General features: G+C 35.6%; 1 protein-coding gene across 9 annotated transcripts in view; it reads left to right on the top strand.

The window, feature by feature from the left end:
• Positions 1 to 26,123, top strand: part of NR3C1 (nuclear receptor subfamily 3 group C member 1) — a 123,927-nt gene that overhangs the window by 90,444 nt on the left and 7,360 nt on the right. For 7 of the 9 annotated variants that reach the window (XM_061189786.1, XM_061189784.1, XM_061189782.1 and 4 more), the window contains 5 exons: positions 2,288 to 2,451; positions 8,207 to 8,323; positions 15,011 to 15,289; positions 15,783 to 15,927; positions 19,824 to 19,954. In XM_061189786.1, coding sequence (XP_061045769.1) covers positions 2,288 to 2,451; positions 8,207 to 8,323; positions 15,011 to 15,289; positions 15,783 to 15,927; positions 19,824 to 19,954 — 836 coding nt within the window. Of the gene's footprint in view, positions 1 to 2,287; positions 2,452 to 8,206; positions 8,324 to 15,010; positions 15,290 to 15,782; positions 15,932 to 19,823; positions 19,955 to 26,123 lie in introns of those variants that run through there. The other 2 variants (XM_061189789.1, XM_061189788.1) reach the window with 2 other exon arrangements.

The following is a 26,123-nucleotide window of genomic DNA, read 5'->3' as shown; positions in this document are numbered from 1 at the left end:
AGATTTCTTATATAGGTGATGAACAATACACTTTAATGTGTAAAGTTCCAAAATCAACAGATTGCTACCATCCATATTTTTGAAGAACACATAACCAGAGAAGGAATTAGCAGTCTCTAGAAACTATTTTCAGGGACTCTTTTTAGTTACACAAGGTTAGAAAGGTTAGGAACTCTTTTGAGTTATATAATACAGTTTTGGTTCTAAAGTTAGCATGTAAGATGAATATTCCTTAGAAATATACAACACTGGAAACCACTGTATCATCTATAATGAAGGTTTTATAGTTAATTTTTCCTCTAGCATTAAAGGGATCACTGTTTCATTGGTTTATAAAAATATATCTTTATAAGCAAATGTGGCAAAATGTTGAGAATTGGTGAGTATAAGTAAAGGCTATAATCCATTGCATAATACTTACAACTTTTGAGTGTTTGAAAATTCTCAAAACAACAAATTAGAAAAAGAATATTTATATTTTGTGGTGAGAAATCTACAAAATGAAAACAAGACCTAGCAGGAGAAGCAGATTCCCATTTTCCATCTTTTTCTCCAGGGCATATGTACACAGAGTGGGGAGGGCAGCATAGTCCTTACTGTTGAAAGCCCAGTGCTGGAAAAAAGTCTTACTTGCTGCAAGCCAGACTAGAAAGTTAGAGGAGGTAATTTTTCTGCATCATTCTCTTCTAAGTCATAAAAAACTGTCATTTCAGCTAGGATGACGTTGGGAATGAGAGATGCTGGACCGAACTTTAATACAGTCATACCTCAGAGATACTGCTGGTTTGGTTCCAGACCACAGCAAGAAAGAAAATGTTGCAGTAAAGCAAGTCACTTTCCAGTGCATATAAAAGTTATGTTTACACTATACTATAGTCTGTTAAGTGTGCAGTGTGTCTGAAAAACAATGTACTTACCTTAATATTAAAATACTTTGTTGGGCGTATACCCAGAGAAAACCATAAATCAGAAAGATACATGCACCCCAATGTTCATTGCAGCACCATTTACAATAGCCAGGTCACGGAAGCAACCTAAATGCCCATCGACAGACGAATGGATAGAGAAGATGTTGTACGTATATACAATGGAATATTACTCAGCCATAAAAAGGAACGAAATTGGGTCATTTGTAGAGATGTGGATGGATCTAGGGACTGTCATACAGAGTGAAGTAAGTCAGAAAGAGAAAAATATCGTATATTAATGCATATATGTGGAACCTAGAAAAATGGTACAGATGAACCGGTTTGCAGGGCTGAAATAGAGACACAGATGTAGAGAACAAACCTATGGGCACCAAGCGGGGAGAGTGGTGGTGGGGGTGGTGTGATGAACTGGGAGATTGGGATTGACATGTATACACTAATATGGATAAAATAGATAACTAATAAGAACCTGCTGTATAAAAAATAAATAAAATAAAATTCAAAAATTCAAAAAAAAATAAAATACTTTGTTGCTAAAAAATACTAACCATCTGACAATTTTGCAGCATCTGTTAAGTGCAACAAAGTGAAGCACAATAGAACAAATTATGTGTGTATTGTAAGAAATTTTAACTCAAGTAGAGGAATGGGTAGAATTGTAATGAGACTTGAATGAAATTAGAAAGATCCCTGTACAATATCTTAAAATTAGAGGAAAAAAAATGATGTCCTAAGCAATTAAAGAATTGTCCTATGCCTGTACAGTATCTTAAAATTGGAGGAAAAAAAATGATGTCCTAAGGAATCTTTGGCGGTTGATGGATATATACTATATCTCTTGATCATGGTGGTAGTTACACAATTATCCATTTAACAAAACTCATCAATTGTACACTTATAAATGGTTAATGTTACTGTATGTAAATGATACTTTAGTAAAGGTGATTATAAACAACTCCCAAGCAACTAAAAATTATAATATCTAAGTCCATTCTTTTTAAGGGATACTTTTCTCTTTTTTTTTGCCACGCCACATGGCTTCTGGGATTTCAGTTCCCCGACCAAGGATTGAACTTGGACTATGGCAGTGAAAGTACCAAATCCTAACCACCAGACCACCAGGGAACTCCCAAGGAATACTTAAAAAGAAATTACCTCGCTCTTAATTGTGTATAGAAGAAGAATAAAACATTATTTGACTATATCTAGGTAGGATATTTTAATGCTTGCTAGTACTCGAAGCCAGAGTTCAGTGTGAACATGCTCACTGTGGAGTGAGAAGGTAAGAGAACTGTATTTTGATACTTCTTTGACAGTCATGACAGTTAAATTGTAACACTGCTTTCTTCCTTTTTTAGCCCTGGAATGAGACCAGATGTAAGCTCTCCTCCATCCAGCTCCTCAGCAGCAACGGGACCACCTCCCAAACTCTGCCTAGTGTGCTCTGATGAAGCTTCGGGATGTCATTATGGGGTCTTAACTTGTGGAAGCTGTAAAGTATTCTTCAAAAGAGCAGTGGAAGGTAGTGTGTGTTTTGAAGAGTTTTATTATTCCTCTATTTGGTTCCTATTTCTCAGAGTGGATTCTGAAATTTCTATTATATGCAAAGCCCATTAAGGCTAGAAGTCAGTAAAAGCAGGGAGAGGAGGGTAGCTCCTAAGTGCTCTAGTGGGGAAGAGATACTTTAAAAAACAAACTAGAATAAAATAGAAAACTATAAACTGAAGGGAGGGAGTATGGTCAGAGAACAGAAGATAACTAAGAAAGTGCTACCATGTGAAATGGTGGTGTTAGGTTTCAGCAGTAATTAGTGCTCATTGTGTTAGTATTATGGGCTTTAATTCCCATGAATTAGCTGGTTTTAAAGCCACCAACTATTCCAGTCTGGCAAAAATGAGTGATAATGAGAACTGTGAGGGGGAAAAGTGTTTTGTTTTGTTTTCCAATAAGCCAGGGCTGTGCTTTGTGATATAAATGTGGTGTAAGACCTGATCCCTGCTCTCTGGGAGGTCACAGTGTACTTGGAAGTGAAAGATGAGTTAACAGTTACAAGGTACAGAGATTATAATACAGAGGAGCAAGTGACAAACTGCCTGAGGAGGTCAGGAAAGAAGGTGTTTTAGAGAAGGTGATTTCACTTGACAAATATTATATTCATATAAATTTTACCCTTGTTACAGGTTCAGCCTGCACATCAGGTCCTTAAAGAAGGAAAAATTCATCCCATAAGCAAATTATTGGAAGTCACACTAAAATTTTTTAATATTACCAGTGAATCGTCTTAGAAAAAACTGTTTTGTAATTTAGTTATTTGTAAAGCATTTGGAAGGCAGTGTGGCCTGAATGGATTACCTAAAGCTCTGATTAGATAATTATATTTTTTAAAAATTAACATATTCATTCACAGTACGAGAAAGATTATTATCTGGCTTCAGTTGAGTTTGCATGTCCTTAAGAGTTAGATGAGTCATTTTCTTTTGTTTGGATTGCTTTTAGTATATTAACAAACTATAAAATTACTTGTGTTATCCCGCAGAGAACACAGGGATGCAGGCTTTAACCAGTTTGGTATCATCCAACTACTGAGTAGAGTCATTAAGTAAAGCCCACCCCTAACTAATGCAATGTCTCTAACAAAGTAGATGTTATTCACCACAGACGGAAGGTTCTTCTTGTCCTCACTTTACTTTATTCAGCACTTTCTTCACTGATTAGTTCTTTCCAGTGATAACAGTATTACAGTATTCCTGTATATCAAAATAATATTGACAAACTTTAATTCTGAAAGTGAAATTCAGAATGAGACAATGGAGCCTTAAGAGAAATACAGGAATTAAAAAAAATTTTTTTTCATTTGTCCTCATTTTAACTAAAATCATTCCTTAAAACAGGGCTACAAATTCCAATTCCAATGCCTACAGGGACTGAGTGTGGGTCATTCTGGCCAAATATAATACAACTGGGCAAAGAAGGGCAGTTATTTATGTTAGAGAGTGCAAGCATGCCCTACCTAAAAGCATCCAAATGCAATTTAAAAAAGAAAAAAAAAGCTAAACATACTACAAATAAGACATCACTGCAGGCCATATGCCCTCTGGGCTTAATTGCTGCTTTAGAATTAAATTCTTATACTTGTTTTAAGGTAAAATTTCATTGAATATTAGCTATACTATTTCAAAATGTATATCATATAAGTATTTCAGTTAAATACGATGGCTAGATTACATGATTAATAAGAAAAGGTTAAAATGTGAACTGTGTTAAGTAAATCCTTTATTTGGACTTAAATTTTCTCCATGGTCACCTCCAGCTCTAAAATTCTGTAATCATTTGCTAACCTAACTCATGGCAGTTCTACTTTTCCCTTCTAGACATGATGGAAATCTGTTTTTAAGTCCAGATACATATTTTGGAGCACTTTCTTGAACAGTTACAAAGATGAAGCTTGTATGATTTTCATTACACTACATTCATTCCATTTTTAACACCTGCTAGAAATTATAGGTTGTCCACCAAACTGGCAAAGTACTGTAAATACCCAAACATTTAAATATTTTTAGGAAATTTGCAAAAGTTTTACTTATTTATTATCCATACAACCCAGATCGAGGATTGATATTTTGAATTTTTTTATTCATTATTCTGGGAGTTGCTTTTTTGCATACAGAGAAGAATTTGGGTAGCTCCATTTCTTTAGATGTATACTAGCTGAATGATCTTTTTTTTCGCTGAGTCCCTTTTTCTTATGTTCCCTTTGCACAAATTGCATATAATCTTTGTTGGTGGGTCATAATGGAGATGGATATCAGCTACCCTTAATTTACGATGTACCAAGCACTATGTTTTATATGTCATACCACTTAATTAACAGCTCCGTGAGATCTTAGATGCTATTATGATCCATCTTTGATAGACTAGGAAACTGAAGCTCACACAGTTTGACAGAGCTAGGATTCAAACATAGCTGTCTCCAAACAGGCTCAATCTCAATGCTATACTGACTTCCTGAAAGGATAAAAATCACATCTCCTGGCAGTTTATAATCTAGTTAAATACTGAGATGAAAGCAATAACAAGGGAATTATTTAATAGCTAGTGTTTATTGAGTGCTTACAATGTTCTAGGCACTATTTTAAGAACCTTCTACACAACTGCCTTTAACCCTTGCAGAAGCACAGCAAGGTAGGTGCTAATTTTCCAACTTTACAGATGGAGAAACAGGGGGTTCAGAAAGGTTAATAAACATTACTGAGATCACACAGCTAGGCAGTAGAGCTGCAGATCAGACCAAGGGCTTCCTGGCCCTTTGCCAAGTGCACTTTGCACTGTACCACACTGTTTCTGAGAGCAGTAAAGAAAGATGCTCAAGCTGACAGTCACAGCTCACATTTGAAACTTGGATACTTCCAATAGGGTATACAAACTACAGAAAACCCTAGGACATGCCCTTTGCTGTGTTGCCCATTTCCTATACCACTTTCATTATCTTGATCATGTCCAAGCATCACTGTTCTATTTACTACCTAATATTTTTCTTGGATCACTCTTTTTTATAACTTTATTTTAAAACAACTTTACTATCCCTACTGTATTAGTTATCTATTGATGTGTAACAAATTACCCCCAAAATTAGTAGCTTAAAACAACAGATGTTTATTATATCATGCAGCTTCTGAGAGTCAGGAATTTGGGAGCAGCTTATTAGCTGGGTAGTCCTGGGACTCTCATGAAGTTACATTCAGACTGTTGGTGGAAGCTGCAGTCATCTGAAGGCTTGAGCAGGGCTAGAGGATCCACTTCCCAGCCCGTTAACATTGCTTTTTGCAGGAAGCTTCAGTTCCTCATTATGTGGGCCTCCTCTAGTGCCGCTCTCAACATAGCAGCTGGCCTCCCCTGGAACAAATGATCCACAAGAGAGGCTGTGACGAATATGGGAACATAATATCTTTATAACTTAATCTCAGATGTGACATACTTGTCACTTGTGCCGTATTTTATTGGTCACACAGACCAGTGCTGGTATAGTTTGGGAAGGGACTATCTAAGAGTGTGAATACCAGAAAACAGAGACCACTGGGGGCCATCTTGGAGGCTGGCTACCACACCTACCAGAAATAGAAATAGAACCAATTGCCAAAAATAGATTTTTACCATAAAAATAAATACAATGCAAACAAAACAATGTTGAGAAATTCCAGCTGGCCCGAAGGCTCTTCTCCTGACATCTACTCTCTCTTTTTAGTTAGAAAGGGAATTTACCAAGTGGTAGAAGACACAGGAATTCCAAACTAAGATGTCTTACTGTCTTATCAAAATGACTGACAGGGAGTGACTATTAGTGGTACATGTCCATGCCTTGTAAATAGTGACCACTATTCGAAACTCCTCTTTTTATAGATAAGACACCCAAAGGCTTGTCCAACTTCATACTAATAACCAGATAGAGCTGATTTGAACTTATGAAGGTACAATGCCCCCTGATCGTGTAGCTCAGATTCTTAATTGTGCTCAAGACATGCCTGGGATAAAGAAATCATTATTAGCATAACATGCACACTCTCATCTTTTGGTTAGATATAAATAACGCACTGAAACTTTTTCTGTGTTTAGCAATGAGTAATTTTTTCAATCAACTACAGGACAATGATTCAGGGATATTCTTATGGGGTAGAACTTCTTTGTATTATTTGTATTATAACTGCTTCAATTATGATGGCATCTGTTGTTCCTACTTAAACTGTATAGAGGATAGAATTATTGCATTAGTGCTTCCATTTCATGTCCAAGTAAAGAAGCTAGCAAACTTACACAATACAGAAAGGAATTGAAACAGCTCATACAGACATTTGGCATTGGAGAACAACTCTGGAACAAAGCTGAATTGTAGACCGTTAGTCAATTCTGTGGCCTATTTCTCACAAAGAATTGAACCTGATACAGTTAACCATCTACCCCAAACTAATGCTTAACAGTTAGCACTGTGATTCAACATGTTAGGAAGAAATGAATATAGTTTGTTTTCATCCAAGTCAAGTAGATTATTCTATGCATGAAGTATCTTTTCCCAGAAATCAGACTAGGTATATTCAACCTAATGAATTGATGATTATGATTTTTTCTCTTTTCTTTGAATATGATTTATTTTTGAGAAGACAAATGTCCTGTAGTCTTCTGAAGACCATCCCCTCTAGTGTAAAGACACAGACTCTTAATTATCTAGTGTATCTATTTAGATATGCTGGCCTTGTGTAGGAGGATTCTTTCAGTTTTTGCCAGGCTAGCAAATCTTCAGATAGTTTTCTTCAACAAAAGAGGGTACAATTGAAGGGAGGGAGAGGGTAGGAAGACTTTCTGTCTTTCCCTTTTAAATTTTCCTTGAAAATTTTTGACAGGTGAAAACTGCATTTCTACCTCTTAGCACATTTAATACTGGGTGGCAGAAGATTTTAGACAGTAACAATCTTCAGTATTTGGAGTCAAAAAGCATGTGAAATAATGAACAAATCTCCCTAAGTCCTATATACAGTAGCTTAGTTTGCCAAGTCTGTGATACACCTAACTAATTACTGGCAACCTTAACATAATTTAAGTGTTTACCTATCACTTTATTTAAAAATTTGGAAGGGGAGCACGCTTTATTTGCATACGGTGGTACAATGCTGAATTAAAGTCATTTTCCCTTTGGGACTCTCACAGTATTTTTAAACCAGTTTCCTCTTTCTCTAGTCCTCCTTAGCATTAAGTTAGAAGTCATAATAAAATAGTGAGATCTTCTATAAATAGAATAAATAAATAAAATACAGAGATCTTCTATAATTGTTAGAAGAAGAAACTGTTTAAAGCACAATATAAAGAACAGCTTATCAAGAAAGAGGTTACCCCTGGTAGGTAGTGACTGGAAGGGGGCAAGAAGAGGGTTTGTGGGGGAACCGTTCTGCTTCTTGATAGGAGAGCTGATTACATGGAAGTGTTTGGCTTATGAAAATTTATTAGGTTAGGTGGTACACTTAGGATTTGTGAGCTTTTCTATATGTATACTGCAGTAAAGTTTTTTTTAATGAACCGTGTTTGTCAAACAGAATACGAAACGCTTTTTATTTTAAGTTGACCTCTCAACTTTGTAATGAATGTAAGAAAGTACACTATATGTTCCTTAATCAGTGCCTTTGGTCCTTGGCTATGTTCCACCCAAAACAACAACAGCAGCAAAGAGCCTCTCCATAAAAATATCCTTTAAGGCCTGTGAAATTTTAACAGTGCCTTTATTTTCCATATAGGACAGCACAATTATCTTTGTGCTGGAAGAAATGATTGCATCATTGATAAAATTCGAAGAAAAAACTGCCCAGCATGCCGCTATAGAAAATGTCTTCAAGCAGGAATGAACCTGGAAGGTAATGTAAATATCTAAAATGAACTGTCTCTGCATCATATAAAAATTTATTGTTTTACTTTTTAAAATATACATAAGCAGATGTAATAATTAAAAGCAGGATTTTTTAATGAGTATTTCATATTCTGCTTTTTTATTCACCAACTTTTACTGTACACACTGAATTCAGTGTAGCCAGACTAAGAAAGAAAATTATGTAATGATGAAACTTATAAGACTTGAAGAAACATTACTTTGATCTTTCTTATTTCTTTTTTCAACCTCAAAACTATTTGCTAGGGTTAGAAATGTTTTTATACCAGATATAGTTACATGTCCATTATTCTGTTATTTACCTTTTACTTGGCACATATGTGTATATATAAATCTTTTGTTACAAATCTACAGGGGGGGAAAAATTCCTCAAGGAGGCATTGGATGGGTTTTGTTTGTTTTGTTTTTCAAGCAAAGAAGAAATCTGAAACTAGTTATAAGTTTCATATCCTGGTTTATATAACAAGCTGTATAATTAAAATTGATCTCATCATTTAAAATCTTTCCTCTGGAAAAAAGTTTGGAATTTTGCCTTAGTTGAAACTGCAAGTTCCATGAAGGTGGTAGTGGTGATCTAATAACCCCTGTGCACTTTGATTCAGCAAGTACTCACCAAGGCAAGCACTAGACATAAAACGAATAAAACAATGTCTGCATTCAACATCAGTAAAATAGTGCCTGTATTCAAGTACTTTACTGTCTAGTTAGGTTGCAGAGTCAATCACAAAATGGTACAGCACACTACAAAAGGAATAGAGAGCTACAGGAGCAAGAGGAAGGTCACCTAATTCTGTCCTAAAAGGCAGGGAAAGCTTCCTAGAAGAAGCAACATTGAATTTTAAATCTAGAGAAGTTGAGTAGGAGTTAGGTGGAAAATAAGGGCAGAGACATGATCAGACTTGTATTTTGGAAAGACTAATCTTGTCTAATGTGGTGATATTAGAGGGAGAATGGAAACCATGTGGTTCTTTTGACAGAAGAGAGACTTGGTGCTATCTAGGACACACTGTGTGTATATGTTTTTAAATATAAAGTAGATTTATGGGTGTGACTATAGTCTAATTCCCCAAACCAGACACACAACATTATCTTCTCAGTTCTTCATATTACTTCGATAGCAAAAAAGACAGATTAAATTAGTCTTTTCTTCACCAGGTTTACAGACCTTCATGACACACCAATCACTTTATTAGAGTGTCAACATGTTAAACATTGCTTTAAAGAAAATGATAAGCTGGGACTTCCCTGGCGATCCAGCGGTTCTCTGCGCTTCCAATGCAGGGGGCATGGGTTCAATCCCTGGTTGGGGAACTAAGATCCCGCATGCTGCACGGTGCAGCCAAAAAAACAAAACCCCAAAAATGTTAAAAAAAAGAAAAAAGAAAATGATAAATGCCCATCTTCTTGTAGGTGTTACAGAAGCTACAGAGATTGATTACACATTCATATAGAAGTTCACTTTCAGTGCCACAAGGATAATTTCTTCTTGTTACAAAAAAAACCAGATAGTTATTCCTAACTTTCTTACATATCACATTTCTGTGCATATTTTAAGTTTCATTTTTCTGTTCTCTCACCATTTAAATAAATATATACTAACGCATGTCAGGTTTTAGTGCTTGGTTTATATATTTTTTTCTCCAGCCCCAGTTTTACTACTTTCCTTTAATCCCCATGTTTTCATCTCAGCTATTTTATATTTAGAAATAAGTTTACTCAAAGGACAAGCTCAAATAAAATTCTGTCATATCACTAATATAGTGTGGTTGCTTACCCAGTAACATTTTAGATGCTTTCCCAAATACACATCAAGCTTAACTTTGATCTTTGGAGCTTTAAGCATATAATGCTCTTTTGAGCAATTCCTTCCCTATCCCAAGTATAAGGGAATTTTTTTATTCAAAAGAAATAGGATATATCACCTATAAAATAATGATTCTGATGGACCAGGTTAGTAAGTTTGTCCCATTTCTCCTCCTTCTTACAATTTAGTAACAACTGTAGTGCCCTTTGCCTTTACCTCACCAGAAGACCAAGGCAGCGAGTGACATCTCATTTTCTCTGTATTATCAAATATACCATCACTGCCATTTCTAATCCGTTGAAAAGTCTTCCGTTGAAAAGTCAACTTTTTTGAATGAATAAAATTTAAACGTACAATTTAAAACTAAGCTGTAATTTCTCAAAACACTGAAAAAACAACCACACTGCATGCTTCTATAAGTTGTCATATAAAATATCAGAATAGTGGGGAAACTAGCCTTAGTCAAGAGCTACTACATGCTAGTCTTTGATATACATTCTTCTACTCAAAGAGGTTATTTTGGACCCTCATATTGAAACCACCTTCAAGTAGGACCAAGATTAACCTTATGTCCACTTACACCACACAGTTCTAGTTTGTTATTTAATAATATATTAGTTATTAGGTAGCACATATCATGCAGTTGATAATGTAACTCTACTTGTAGAAAAATTTAAAGAAAGGCTTTAAAAAATCTAATAAGAGTTTTTGTGTATATGTGGTTTTAGTGTGAAAGCCTCACTTTTGTTTTTAATTATTCCAGTATATATAAAACTTTTATTTGGAGTAGGTATGTGTGTGTCCCAGAAGTCTTTGGTGGGCAGTAATACTTAGTACTTAAGCATGAAACACATGGCTGAACTACATTGTTCTTGTTTTTTTTTAAACAATCTTTAAAAATGTTCTCTTGTTCATCGGAGTGTTTCCCCTAAGCCAGGCAGTTTCACGATAGCCCCAGAGTAATTTTGCAGAAGCAGTCAACTCTCTCAGAGCCCAGTGCTCTCCATAAATGTAATTTAGTACTGCAAGTGCTGTATTTTGATACTGTTGCTCCATACCAAGTGATTCTCAAGATTTATTTTAAGGCAGCCTTCTTCACTGCTTAAAGTGCCTGGCATTTGAGTACAGTTAAGTTTTTTAACGGTGATCCTAAATGTTTTTCATTTTAAGGTAATTATAGTTTTATTTTTGTCATAAGGGTCAAGTGGAACTTATAGGCAGGGAGGCTTATGGTATCAGATTTCATAACTAATATTTTTAAGCTAAGTTTTAAGCTAAGTAAGATTTCTTTACTTTTCTTAAGAATGAAATGGAGCTATCACAGAGTCATGAACACTTCTGTAGAGATCATATATTGACTGCTAATCTCCTGTATGCTCCAAGGGGTCAGGAACTTTAGAGTAAAATCTTATTAACTAAATTGTGATTAAAAATAGTGATTGCTTAACTAATTCAATTAACGACTCCTTGCCCCAGTTATGTGAAAATAGTACATAGCACAACACAGTTGGGCTCAATAGGCCTTTCTGAGCTTTATTCAGAAGCATCAGTTCTCTCTTAGGACTATAGATAAGCAGTAAGAAATTAAATTGATTATATATTGAGTATAGAAGATGATTTTTTTAATTTTTTTCCTTTGATCTTTATTTTTTTACATTTTTAATTTATTTTTTATTGAAGTATAGTTGAATTACAATGTTGTGGTAATTACTGCTGTACAGCAGAGTGACTCAGTTACACATATATATGCATTCTTTTCATATTCTTTTCCGTCATACTTTATCACAGGATGTTGAATATAGTTCCCTGTGCTATACATTAGGGCCTTGTTATTTATCCATTCTTTATGTACTAGTTCACACCTGCTAATCCCAAACTCCCAATCCAGCCCTCTCCCACCACACTCTCCCTTGGCAGCCACCAGTCTATTCTCTGTGTCCGTGAGTCTGTTTGTTTTGTAGATAGGTTCATTTGTGTCCTATTTCAGATTCCACATATAAGTGATATCATATGGTATTTGTCTTTCTCTTTCTGACTTATTTTACTTAGTATGCTAATCTCTAGTTGCATCAAATGGCATTATTTTTGGTTTTTTTTATGTCTGAGTAGTACTCCACTGTGTACATGTACCACATCTTCTTTATCCATTCATCTGTCGATGGAGACTTAGGTTGTTAACGTGTCTTGGCTATTGTGAACAGTGCTGCTATGAACATAGGGATGCATCCCTCTTTTTGAATTATAGTTTTGTCTGGATATATGCCCAGGAGTGGGATTGCTGGATCATATGGTAACTCTATTTTTCGTTTTCTGAGGAACCTCCATACTGTTTTCCACAGTGGTTATACCAACTTACATTCCCACCAACAGTGCAGGAGGGTTCCCTTTTCTCCACACCCTCTCCAGCACTTATTTGTAGACTTCTTAATGATGGCCATTCTGACTGGCATGAGGTGGTGCCTCATTGTAGTTTTAATTTGCATTTCTCTAATAATTAGCAATGTTGAGCATCTTTTCATGTGCCTATTGGCCATCTGTATTTCTTTGGAGAAATGTCTATCTAGGTCTTCTGCCTGTTTTTCAAATGGTTGTTTGTTTCTTTGTTGTCGAGTTGTATGAGCTGTTTGTATATTTTGGAAATTAAGCCCTTGTCAGTCACATCATTTACAAATATTTTCTCCCAGTCTGTAGATTGTCTTTTCATTTTTTTTTTGTATGGTTTCCTTTGCTGTGCAAAAGCTTGTAAGTTTGATTAGGTCTCATTTGTTTATTTTGGTTTTCATTTCTATTGCCTTGGGAGACAGACTTAAGAAAACATTGGTATGATTTATATCAGAATGTTTTGCCTATGTTCTCTTCTAGTTTTATGGTGAGAAGACTTTAAAATCCTCCAGTTTGTCACTGTCCTTTCTTCTTTGTTCTAATGTGGAGTGTAGGAACACATATTCTAGACAAATTTAAAGTTATGGTTAATTGAAGTTTTTACAGTACTGTTTCAGTGTATCGATTGGGGATATGCATGTTCTTGTTTACTTCAACAAAGTACATTCCACGATTTGGAGATCTGGGTGTCAGTGAGATACCTTTGGTTGTTTAAAGGGTTTCCTTACGTGTAGGAGCTCTTCCTTTTTTAAAACTTCATCACTCCTCTGTAGACTTGGACTACGTGAATTCAAAATATTCTACAACTGTATTTTACTACCAGTTGCAGCAGTGATCATTCTTATATAGCACTTAACATATGCCAAGAACTGTTTTACGCATTTTATATATTTTAACTGACTTAGTTATCAACGGACCCTGTGAGGTAGGTACTAATATTATCCTCATTTTACAGAGGAGGAAACTAAGGCCCAGGGAATAACTTGCACAGATACCCAACTACTCAGTGGCAGAGTCAGGATTATATTCAAACATGCTGGTTTCATATTTATGCTCTCTCTACTACTACAGCATACTGTATCTTCAATAGAGCATGGTAAAATAAATTAGAACAGATCTATCGTGATCCTGTTTCTCTGTTTTGAAATGTTAACTAAAAATTCTTAAATGTCTCAGCACAGAGCACAATAAGAAATGGGACCATTCTATTCAATGTAAACAACAGGGTTTTTTCCCTTTCTAACAAACACTGTACGTTGAGATACATAGTTCTCGCCACCACATCTGTCCTCCACAAACTAGGTACTTTGACATTTTAGGGACAGAGGATCTAATAATTATTTTTAAATGTGATTAGCATTTACTTTTCCCTTAGCAAAATGGTTCGCATACCTGACAACTGAGATAGGTACATTGCTTCTTTCATGCGAATTACATTCCTTGCCCTTCCTTGGAGTTCTGAGTACTTTCTCTTTAGGAATACTAAAATTCTTTTCTTGCCTAATATTTTTATTTGTCACTAGAACAAGTAAATTCAAGAGTATGAAGACTAAAAAATCTATAGAATCCATGCTGTAATTTGACTGTACTGTTCCAAACTAAGTCAAAAATAAAAGATGGTTTTATGTTACTTTATATATTACATGAAAACGGATACTTTAGGCTTATAGAGTCATGAATATAAATCTCTTATAAAAGGGAAATTACATGAAAATGGATACTTTAGGCTTATAGAGTCATGAATATAAATCTCTTATAAAAGGGAAATTACCCACTGGTAATTTATGTAAAGAAATTTAAAGTTTTTCTCTTCATCTCCACAAAGGTTTTTAAGTCCCATATAGTATCTATCATATAAAGGTAAAAAGTGGATTTTTCTGCTGTTAGAACTAATACTCTTTTTAGTGTGTGATCTCCTATGTCATCTTACTGTCTTGATAAGAAGGGGACTTTTTGCAAGCGTATAAACAGTATCACTCTCTTCATTACATATACCCATAAATTAGATTAACCGTAAGCCACAGTTACTAGTCTGGGATTGCAAACTGAGATTCTTTCTTTCAATTGATAATAAAAGTAATTTGCCTTGTATAACTAATGAAAATTTTTACTTTGGGGTGAAACTGAGACAGAAATTACTTTATGGAAGAATCTAGGTGAGTGATTTGTTTATATTGTTTTAACATAGTGTTGTAAGACACTTAATTTGATATAAAGTATAACTATAATGAAGAATGGCTTATCTGTAGAGGAAATTAATAAATGAACGGGTTCCTCTTGATCCTTTGCTTTCAGGCAAAAATGTGTTTTTCTCTTCTTATCATAATTGCTAAATAAAAGATTTCTCCTCTTTCAAATTAAATAGTTGCAGAAATTAAAATACCTCTTGAATAAACTGTGCTGCCCAGATTTTCCCATTACAGCTGATTTCTGTGTATTTTTTTTATATTTTTTTTAATATACCCACAGCTCGAAAAACAAAGAAAAAGATAAAAGGAATTCAGCAGGCCACTACAGGAGTCTCACAAGAAACTTCTGAAAATTCTGCTAACAAAACAATAGTCCCTGCAACGTTACCGCAACTCACCCCTACCCTGGTGTCACTGCTGGAGGTCATTGAGCCGGAGGTGATATATGCGGGCTACGACAGCTCCATTCCAGATACAACTTGGCGGATCATGACCACACTCAACATGTTAGGTGGGCGGCAGGTGATCGCAGCGGTGAAATGGGCGAAGGCGATACCAGGTAAGATGCAAAGATAACGTAGCTAAGGCACAAGTCTTAAGAATCTTTTAAATAAAACATTCGGGCTTTCTATTGCCCTGGTCCCATGGCCTCCTGCCATCCCCACTCCATCAAGGGGGAAAGAGGTATAAATATCAGGGGAAGTTATTTTAACTTAAATTCACTGAATGAGTAACATCCCAGGACAGGACTCTTGGCTTTCTATTTTACTATTTAGTATAACATTTTACTGTTTAGTCCATATTTACTCACATAGGCAAAAGGTGACAAAAACTGGCAACTCTTAAGTTTTCTTACATTGAATGCTATTAAAAAGTACTGAGGGCTTTGGTGCTTAACATGTCAGATGACAAAGGAAAACTGTGCCCAGTTTGTGCTTCATTTCCTCTATCTGTTAAGAGTCCTCCAAAACTGTCTTTGGCAGTTCCCAGAGAGATGATCTTCTCTTTGGCAACTAGAATGTTTCCTCATACCTTTATTCCTCTTAATTCAGGATTCAGGAACTTACATCTGGATGACCAAATGACCCTACTGCAATATTCATGGATGTTCCTCATGTCATTCGCCCTGGGGTGGAGATCATATAGACAATCAAGTTCAAACTTGCTGTGTTTTGCTCCTGATCTGATTATTAATGAGTAAGTCATTTGTGAGTCATTTTCCCTGTATTCATATTCCTTCAGGACTGAATCAATCCTACCAGGTATCTTGGAACTGGGCAAACTTGAAATAGAGTTTATCAATGCTTAAGGCAGGCCAAGTGTAATGCAGAGCAAATTACATGTGGCATTATTACTGTACCAGGACATATTTAAGGATATTTTTTTAAATAGCATTGCTTTGGGTCAGTAAAGTCTACAGCAAGTAAAAAGGAATCTTACTGTGGCGTTGTTTTAATTATATAACCCTATTTCAGAAAGGAAACAGATGCAGTGTTTGCACTGCATGATGCAATTCATACTGATCTTGCTTTCAGCAGGGACAATTACAGATGAGGACAACTAGGATGAGGGGATGACGGGTATGGACCCAGAGACAAGAGGTATCTCTTTGCATGGCAAGGCTCACTCAATGTCTGTGACTTGGAAAGAACATGGGAACAAGATTTTATTTTTAAATTTGGGAGAGAACCAACCACACTTTAAGATTTGATAAATCAGCTATTCTCTAGTCCTCTAGGCCTGTGAAATACTTCAGATATCCATTCCCCCTTACCCATTGCAGTTGTTTTCTAACTAGTTTTCCGCCTCCAGTTTATCCTCCATCATGCTAAGTTTTTCTTCCTAACGCAGTTTGATCATATAATGTTATCACCCCAACACACAGGTGTCTTCAGTGAGCACTCAGTGCATACTCAGCATGGTTTCTGGCTTTCCAGAATCCGGCCTAATTTTCTCTCTCGTTGTTCTCCTTCACATACTCTTTGTTCCCACTCAGAATGATCTATTCTTCAAACATACCCCTAGATCATGATGTTCATACCACCATGTAAAACCTCTCTGCTGTACATCCCTAGCTCTTATCACTTTCTACCTTTTAGTACTCACAGCTTATTTCCTTTATTAGAATGCAAACAGGAGAGTCACACACTCATATATACATACCCATTGGTCTGGGCAGAGTGAAAAATGAAGGAGATTCGTGTTCATGTGAAAAAGGTAGAGATTTTAAAATTGTGAGCTCTGGGTGCTACTGACTAAGGATTCCAAAAAAATTAATGAAGTCTTAAACCACATTATTAGAATAATAGTCTTGTTGTACTCTACTCTATGTGAGTTAATGATGGCATTAGTAGTTTGTGTTCAGGATGCCATATTAGAAGTAACAGTGACTGACTGACAGACAATTGTAAATATGTCCAGAGTGGCAAGGAGTTTGGAAATTAACATCAACTGATGAACAGAGGATGAATGGAGGAAGGAGAAAAGGACACTTGAGAATGATGAGGACAGCCTAAAAAGATATCCTGTGAAGATAAAGCAAACATATTGTTTTATCTGTTGGGTATGCCAGGCACAAAAGTAACAGGTAGAAGTTAAAGAAAAGCATCTATTTGAGCTGAGCTGAGTGTGAAATGGGAGGGAGCTTGCCTTATATAGTAAGCTCGAATTATTGTATCTATTTTAGTAGAGACTGGATGATGCTAGCTCTAACTATTTTAAAAGAGGCTGAATTATTGAGTTAAACTTGGTGTTGTTGCTCTATTGGTAATAATCATATTTGAGTACTTACCAAGTGCCAGACACTATTTAAGAGCTTGAGCTATATAATAGATGAGGCCCCTGCTAACATACTGATGAGGAAAATCAAATAAATGACCAAAATTATTTCAGAGAGCCATGATAGAATAGTGTGGGGGGAGGGGAAGGGAGAGGGGTATAGGCTACTTTAGATTCGGGGACCATAGAAGGCCTCTCTAAATAGCTGAGCACTAAATAGTACAAAAGAACAAGCTTGTAGGAAAGGTAGGGCATCTCAGGCAGAAAAGATGAGTACAAAGGCTGGAAACAACCTTGGCATGTGTAAGGAACTGAGAGAAAGCCACTGAGGATATTCTGTGAGTTTAGAGAAGTGGACAGGGACCAAGTCAAGCAGCATCTTGTAGGCCACGAAATAGAGTTTAGATTTTATTCTCAGAGCATGAAGAAACCAGTGCGTGGGGGAGGGGGTGTTTCAAACAGAGGAAAACATGATGGAAAATGGATTACAGGGGAACATCAAATACTTACCACACTCCTAATATGTGCCTGGTACAGTATTAGCAGAGGACAAGACAAAGTTCCTGACCTTTATTGCTTACACTGTAGTTGGGGAGACACAGATAACCATCAAATAAAATAATCTCAGACTGTGATGGAGTTTTTACTAGAGAGAGGTCTTTTTCAGATAAGGTGGCTAATAGCTTCTTGGAGGAGGTGTCATTCATTTGAGCTGAGTGAGACCTGAAGGAGAAGACCAGTCTTCATAGTGAGAAGAAACATGACAAGAGGCATGTGAAATATGTACTATAATCAGACTCTTTGTATTCCAAGAAGGGGCCATATCTCTGCTCTCAGTTAGTAGGCACTGCCATGTGGTTCACCAGACCAGATCTCCACACATACTCTTAGGTATCTACTTCAAAGAAAGAAGTCACCTTGACTATCTATTGCCAAAAAAAGACTGCTCAAACCACTGCATCACAATTTGACAAGATTTTAAGTTGTTTGATCAAATTTAACTGATCAAAATATGTAGCTTATATGTATATTCAAAGACATTTGAAATTTCTTAGTACTTGCTCCTCATTTCAGAATCTGACCATGCTTGCTTACTTAAAAAGTTAAAAACATGTTGACAGGGACTTCCCTGGCAGTCCAGTGGTTAAGACTTTGCCTTCCAATGCAGGGGGTGTGGGTTCGATCCCTGGTTGGGGAGCTAAGATCCCACATGCCTCGCAGCCAAAAATCCAAAACATAAAACAGAATCAATGTTGTAACAAATTCAATAAAGAGTTTAAAAATGGTCCACATCAAAAAAAAAAATCTTTAAACCAAAACAACATGTTGACTATATTTACTCTTCATAGTCACTTTCTAAAAGGCAATTTGAAGTCATTTAATTGGGATTAAAACTGAAACACCAACATATCCTCTTTTATAAAATTAATCTAATTCAGAGTTTTTATTTGGGGGGCACTCAAATTTAGACTTAAACAGTTATAGCATAACCTTATAGCATAACCTGGTATTTCTTACATAAAGTAGGAGTTAACAGAAATTTTTTCTCAGTGTTCAACTTTACTGGAGGATAAATGGCTTACAGAAACAACAGCTTTTAAGTGGGCATTCTTATTTATTTCCCATTCTTGTATCCTTATGCTGTTGTGATAATAATCATCTTTTTTTTTTTTTCTGTTAAGTCCAAGATCACTTTCTGTCAGAAAAATTAAAAACAAAAACAGATCTTGAAGTATTTTTAAAAGGATGAATGAGGCTCAGTTTCAGGCTCTTAGTGTCATTTAAAAAGTTTGAGAGTCTATTTGAAAATCATAGATGTGATACTAACTGTTGAGAATCCTAATTGAGAATTCATTTGGGGTACCTTTAGTTGGAAGAATATTCAGTCGCATAATGTCAGTCAGAGGCGGATTTTGGGAATCAGAAAGCCTACAGTCAAGTTCTAATTCTGACCCTCTACATAACTGTAAACAGTATCACATATAGTTGTCTTGATTTTCAAATGGGTAGGATTTAAAAACTGTGTTGTCTAACTGGATATATTCAAATACTACCATAAAACCTTTATTTAAATGAAAAACTGGTAATAAATTCTGTAGAAATAAATTCTAAAATACTTAAATAAAACAAATGTAGAAAAATAATTTCTCCACTATATTAAGGAAAGTTTTCCAAAATTCTTATCCAGAGAGAATTAGCATTAATTGCAATAGTTAGATGAGTTCATGGCTTTGCAAAATAGAACAAAAAAGTACTTTTTTGGGGAACAAGAATTATTTCTTCCTAACTGAAACACTGATATTTGTCTTTCACAGGCAGAGAATGGCTTTACCCTGCATGTATGACCAATGTAAACATATGCTATATGTTTCCTCTGAGTTAAACAGACTTCAGGTATCTTACGAAGAGTATCTCTGTATGAAAACCTTACTGCTTCTCTCTTCAGGTTGGTAGAACACCTACTCTCTTCTAATAAATATTCACCTAAATATTCAAAAGCATAAAATATAGAAGTCTAGAAACAAAGGTTTATTTGTATACAAAGCACTAATAATTATACCAAGTCTACTATTTCCTGCTAGTCAGGTACCTTAGATTTTCATAAATGTAAAATTTTAGAAAGGTACAGTCAGTGATACCAAGATTAATAAGATAGATAGGTATCATGGAGAAATGGAGAGGTATATGAATCACATGGCAGGGAGGAGGAGGTCTCTACTGATCTGGAATATCTACAGCCTTCTTCCATCCTGCAACCTTTGACAATGCCAGTATAGAAGACACAGAGAAGGAATGCCAACAAGAATGATTTTTGTTTCTCTACTACACTGTTATTTGGTGAAAAATTTTAGTTATACAATGAGTACTACTGTGTATACGAAATTACAGATGAGACCTAATAAAACTTAAAAGCTTTTGCACAGCAAAGGAAGCCATAAATAAAACGAAAAGACAACCCACAGAATGGGAGAAAATATTTGCAAACAAAGTGACCAACAAGGGATTAATCTCTAAAATATACAAACAGTTAATGCAGCTCAATATCAAAAAAACAACCCAATCAAAAACGGGCAGAAGATCTAAATAGACATATCTCCAAAGAAGAAATACTGACAGAGAAATGGCCAAGAGTCACATGAAAAGCTGCTCAACATCACTAATTATTAGAGAAATGCAAATCAAAACTACAATGAGATATCACCTCACACCAGTCAGAATGGCTATCAATCAATCACCACAAAAATCTAGAAACAGTAAATGCTGGAGAGGGTGTGAAGAAAAGGGAACCCTCTTGCACTGTTGGTGGGAATGTAAATTGATACACCCACTATGGAGGACAGTATAAAAAGTTTCTTGAAAAACTAAAAATAGAGCTACCATATGATCCAGCAATCCCACTCCAAGACATATATCTGTAGAAAACCATAATTCAAAAAGATACATGCACCCCAATGTTCACTGCAGCACTATTTACAATAGCCAAGACATGGAAGCCACCTAAATGTCCATCGACAGAGGAATGGATAAAGAAGATGTGGTAATATACAATAGAGTATTAGCCATAAAAAAGAACAAAATAATGTCATTTGCAGCAACATGGATGGACCTAGAGATTGTCATACTGAGTGAAGTAAGTCAGACAGACAAAGACAAATATCATATGATATTGCTTATACGTGAAATCTTAAAAAATGATACAAATGGGGCTTCCCTGGTGGCGCAGTGGTTGAGAATCTGCCTGCCGATGCAGGGGACACGGGTTCGAGCCCTGGTCTGGGAAGATCCCACATGCCGCGGAGCAGCTAGGCCCGTGCGCCACAACTACTAAGCCTGCGCGTCTGGAGCTTGTGCTCTGCAACAAGAGAGGCTGCGACAGTGAGAGGCCCGCGCACCACGATGAGGAGTGGCCCCCGCTCACCGCAACTAGAGAAAGCCCTCACACAGAAGTGAAGACCCAACACAGCCAAAAATAAATAAATTAATTAATTAATTAATTAATAAAAAATGATAGAAATGAACTTATTTACAAAACAGAAAGAGTCATAGATGTAGAAAAACTTATGGTTGCCAAGGGGGAAGCGGGGGGAGGGATAAATTGGGAGATTGGAATTGACATATACACACTACTATACATAAAATAGATAACTAATAAGAACCTACCATATAGCACAAGGAACTCTACTCAATACTCTGTAATGGCCTATAGGGGAAAAGAATCTATAAAGAGTGGGTATATGTATATATACAATATAACTGATTCACTTTGCTGTACAGCAGAAACTAACACAACATTGTGAATCAACTATACTCCAGTAAAAATTAATTTAAAAAAAAAATTATGGGAGAAAAAGATATAACCTACAAAAGGTGTGCTTGATTACTATTAGAAGGTTGGTTAATGCAGCACTGGAGCTGGACTGCTGGACAGATGTATTCTATCTAGAGTTTATAGAACAATCTTGAAAGTTTAGATGAAGTTATTGGTATATGAACTTCAGTGAGACTACTTTCAGCTAGCAAAGGCATACTAGAAAACTTTTGAAAAATACGAAGTATCTAACTTAGTAAAAATGTGGCATTTTCAACAACTAATAAAAGAAGGTCTGTGAACCAGTTAGCATTATAAACTTCAGGTCACTCCAGTAAAAATGATTAGGTTAGTATTTATAAAATACAGAGTTGATAGCTGAGTACCTCTTTCATATACAAATAAGTAGCTTTCCAATTTTTAAAAAAAGCCTTCATTCCATTAGTAACTGTGGTTTCAAAGTTGCTAAATAACTGTAAGCTATGGATGCTGCACATGACTATATCTGTTTAAGCTTTTCCAAAGCACACATCAATATTAATGCTTTCATACTATCTTCATTTTACAAAAGGTTGTTTAATGTCACTAGATTTAAGGAATATTAATATTTCAATCAAAGTAAGAAAAATTTCCACAACCCATTAAAAATACTAATTTTTAAGGTTACCTATAGCAGTACTCTTGTTAAAGAAGTGAGCTTGATTTCTGATCATGAATCATTTTGATTGGTAATATCCAGATACAGGTCAGTGCTAAGATACTGACTAACCTTACTGGTAAAAAATGATGCTTTAAGTTTTATACATTCCAGACTCACTGAGCTATATGTTTTTTTTTTTTTCATTGTAGATGATAAGAAAAAGTAAATTGAACCAGTATATATCACTGGTTCTTTAAAAAAAAATAAAATCAGAAGAATGAAAATACATACCTTAAGATATAATTAGACTTCTACTCTGACAGAACACTGAAATAGGTATCCTTACCTCCCACTAAAAAATGCTAGACTAAAACTTTGTGCAGGCAGGTACTGAAAGAGGTAAGCTGCACTCTGAAGCTAGCTTTCTCTTAGAGGATATTTGCAAAGCCTGGTAAATTAGTATACTTAGTAAGATTAGTATACTTAGTAAGTTTAAAGACAAGTGCAATTGTAAAAAAAAAATGATGGCTCTAAAGGCAGATTAGACACATTTGAAGAGACTTTAAACTGAAATATATATCTGAAGAAATTAGCCAGAATACAATTTTTAAGATGCATATATATGTGTGTATACAATATGTGTGTATACATGTACATGTATTCATATTTATATATGTGTGTTATGTATGTATGTAAATGAACAATAAGAGGCATGATTGAGGGAGGAGGTCTAAAACAGTGCTTCACAACTCTTTTCGTGTCATAATGAACATAAAAAATAGCATTCATACATAGCACAATGAGGTAAATGAATAAGGCTACTTGCAACCAGTGGCAACCAGCAGCATAACAGATATTATCAACACATTCGTAACCCATTCATAGCACACCAGTTGAAGAAAGCTCTGGTCTTATTATAATCATCAGAGATCCAAAATGAAAGGAGAAAAGATATAATGGCTGAAAACTTTCCAGAACAGCAGCAATTGAAGAAAGTGGAGTAAGTTTTTTCAGAAAGCTAAGGGAAAAAAAAATTGAAAAATGAGGGTGGCTTTCCAGTTTCAGCTCTCACAATTAAACAGCTTGGCAGTTATCACTCCCATCCTCACAAATAAGTAAAAGCTGAGCAAACTGACTGATAGTCAATGACTTTTTTTTAGATCCATCATCAGTGAAGTAAGGTCACAGGGCAAACCACTACCTGAAAATCTGGAGAAACAGGCAAATACAGAGAAGCTCAGCCAAGATCAGCTTTCTGGAAACAGAAGCTACTGGAGCCAGTAACATAGGAACACTTACAGTATTTTTGATGAATTTCTGGAGATCAAGTGAGGAAAAGCTGGCATGTTAAAAACTCTGGGGACCCAGTCTTAGGGGGGGTTGTCCCCCACAGTTTTCTGGGGTTTACCTCCAGAAGCCCCACCAGGTTTTCAAGGTGAGGATCAGAGAAAGATTCCCTCATGTTTCTGACGTGGCAAAACGGGCAAATAGATAATTCCAGCCCCCTTTACCTTCGTATCTCATGTAAGGGAGGAGAAGGAGGAGGGGAAAAAAAAGGTTCAGAAGCACATCTAAAGGTCAGAGCCTAGGGACTCAGGCCTACTATAATTAATTTAAAAAAAAAAGAAAAAAGAAAAACCTGAGATTTAACCATAAAAGTATAAAACACTCCACATCCCCAACACCTTACAACCATATTAACAGAGTTCCAGTATAATCCAGAATTACAACTGGGAGACCTACAGAACACAGCTATTTAAGAAGGTGTTCTTAGGGAAACTCAAAGACAACAGGGGGAAAAAAATAAGAACAAGGAAATTAGAGGAAACTGAAACCTCTTAACACCTATAGCTTCAGCAAGCCTTAAACACAACCTGCTCCTAACCAGATTAAAAGCCTAATTAATTACCTCAGTTCTGATATGTCATATCCAGCTTTCAGCAAAAAATTTAAAACTACAATCTGGAGAGACAAGCATCAAAACCAGACTCAGACATAACACAGATGTTATAATTATCAGATAGGGAATTTAAAATAACAATATATTAAGGGCTCTAATGGAAAAAGTAAACATACAAGAATATATGGGTTTTGTAAGCAGAGAGGTAGAAACTCTAAGAAAGAATCAAAACGAAATGCTAGAAATTAATTAAAAATACTGTAATGAAAATGAAGAATGCTGGGCTCATCAGCAGATTTGACACAGCCAAGGAAAGAATCACCGAGCTTGAAGATACCTCAGTAGAAACTTCCCAAACTCAAATGCAAAGAGAAAAAGGAATGAAAAAACTGCAACAAAACATTCAAGAACTGTGAGGACAATTACAAAAGGTGTAACATACAAGTAATGGGAATATCAGAAGCAAAAAAAAGGAAGGAACAGAAGAAATATTTGAAGCAATAAAGGCTGATAAATTTCCAAAATTAATGACAGACACCAAAGCACAGATCCAGGAAGCTCAGAAAATACCCAGAAAGATAAATAAACAGCAAAAAATCTACACCTAGGCATATTTTACTCAAATTACAGAAAACCAAAGACAATAAGGAAATCTTGAAAGAGGCCAGAGGAAAAAACAGCTTACTTGTTCCTTATAAAGGAACAAGGATAAAAATTACATTAGAATTCTCATTAGAAACCACGCAAGCAAGAAGGTAGTGAACTATTCAGTGTTGAAAGAAAGAAAAAGATCACCCATGTAAGATTTGGTGTCCAGTGAAAGTACCCTTCATAAGTGAAGGCAAAAGGAAGGCTTTCACAGACAAAAATCTGGGAGAATTAGTCGTGGAAGACCTGCCTTGCATAAAATGTTAAAAGAAGTTCTGCTGAGGAAAGGAGATTAATTTAGTTCAGAAACACAGATCTACTTAAAGAAAGGAAGAGCTCTAGAGAAGGAATAGATGAAAATAAAATTCCATTTTTCTGCCTAATCTAATAACTGTTTAAAGTAATAATAGCAACAGTGTATGGGATAATTATAACATATGGATAAGTGAAATGAATGTTAGCAATGTTAAAAGGATGGGGGTGAAGAATTGGGAATACTCTGTTTTAAGGATACCTGCACTACCTATAAAATAGTGCAGTGCTATTTGAAAGGAGATGTAGATTAGTTGTAAATGTACATTGCAAACTCTAGGGCAGCCACTAAACACAACTTTAAAAAGAAGTAATAATTGATATACTGAGAGGAGAGAAAAATAGAATCATATGAAACACAATAAAAACTAGAAAAGGCAGAAAAAAGGAAATAACAAGAACAGTGAGTAGAAAACAGTCACAAACATGTAGATATTAATCCAAATATCTCAACCACTTTAAATTTGAAAGACCTAAATATACCAATAGTCCTATTTATTTTTAATGAAGGTCAAAAGAAAATTTGGCACCACAGATCCTCAGTAAAGTAATATTAAAGGATATACTTAGGCTAAGGAAAGTAATCCCATCTTTGAAGAGAGAAAAAAGAACACAGAAAATGGTAAATATTTAGATACATTTAAACTAACACTGTATAAAATAACAGTAATAGTGTCTTTGGGGAGTTAAAAAATACAACTAAAGTACACAATAGTTACATACATGCAAGAAGGCAAGAAGATGGGCTTCCCTGGTGGCGCAGTGGTTAAGAATCCGCCTGCCAATGCAGAACACGGGCTCAAGCC

This window comes from Eubalaena glacialis, chromosome 4, assembly GCF_028564815.1.
Source record: "Eubalaena glacialis isolate mEubGla1 chromosome 4, mEubGla1.1.hap2.+ XY, whole genome shotgun sequence".
NCBI classification, from domain to species: domain Eukaryota; kingdom Metazoa; phylum Chordata; class Mammalia; order Artiodactyla; family Balaenidae; genus Eubalaena; species Eubalaena glacialis.
The sequence above is the reverse complement of the archived record's forward strand: the minus strand, read 5'-3'. Positions and strand labels throughout refer to the sequence as shown.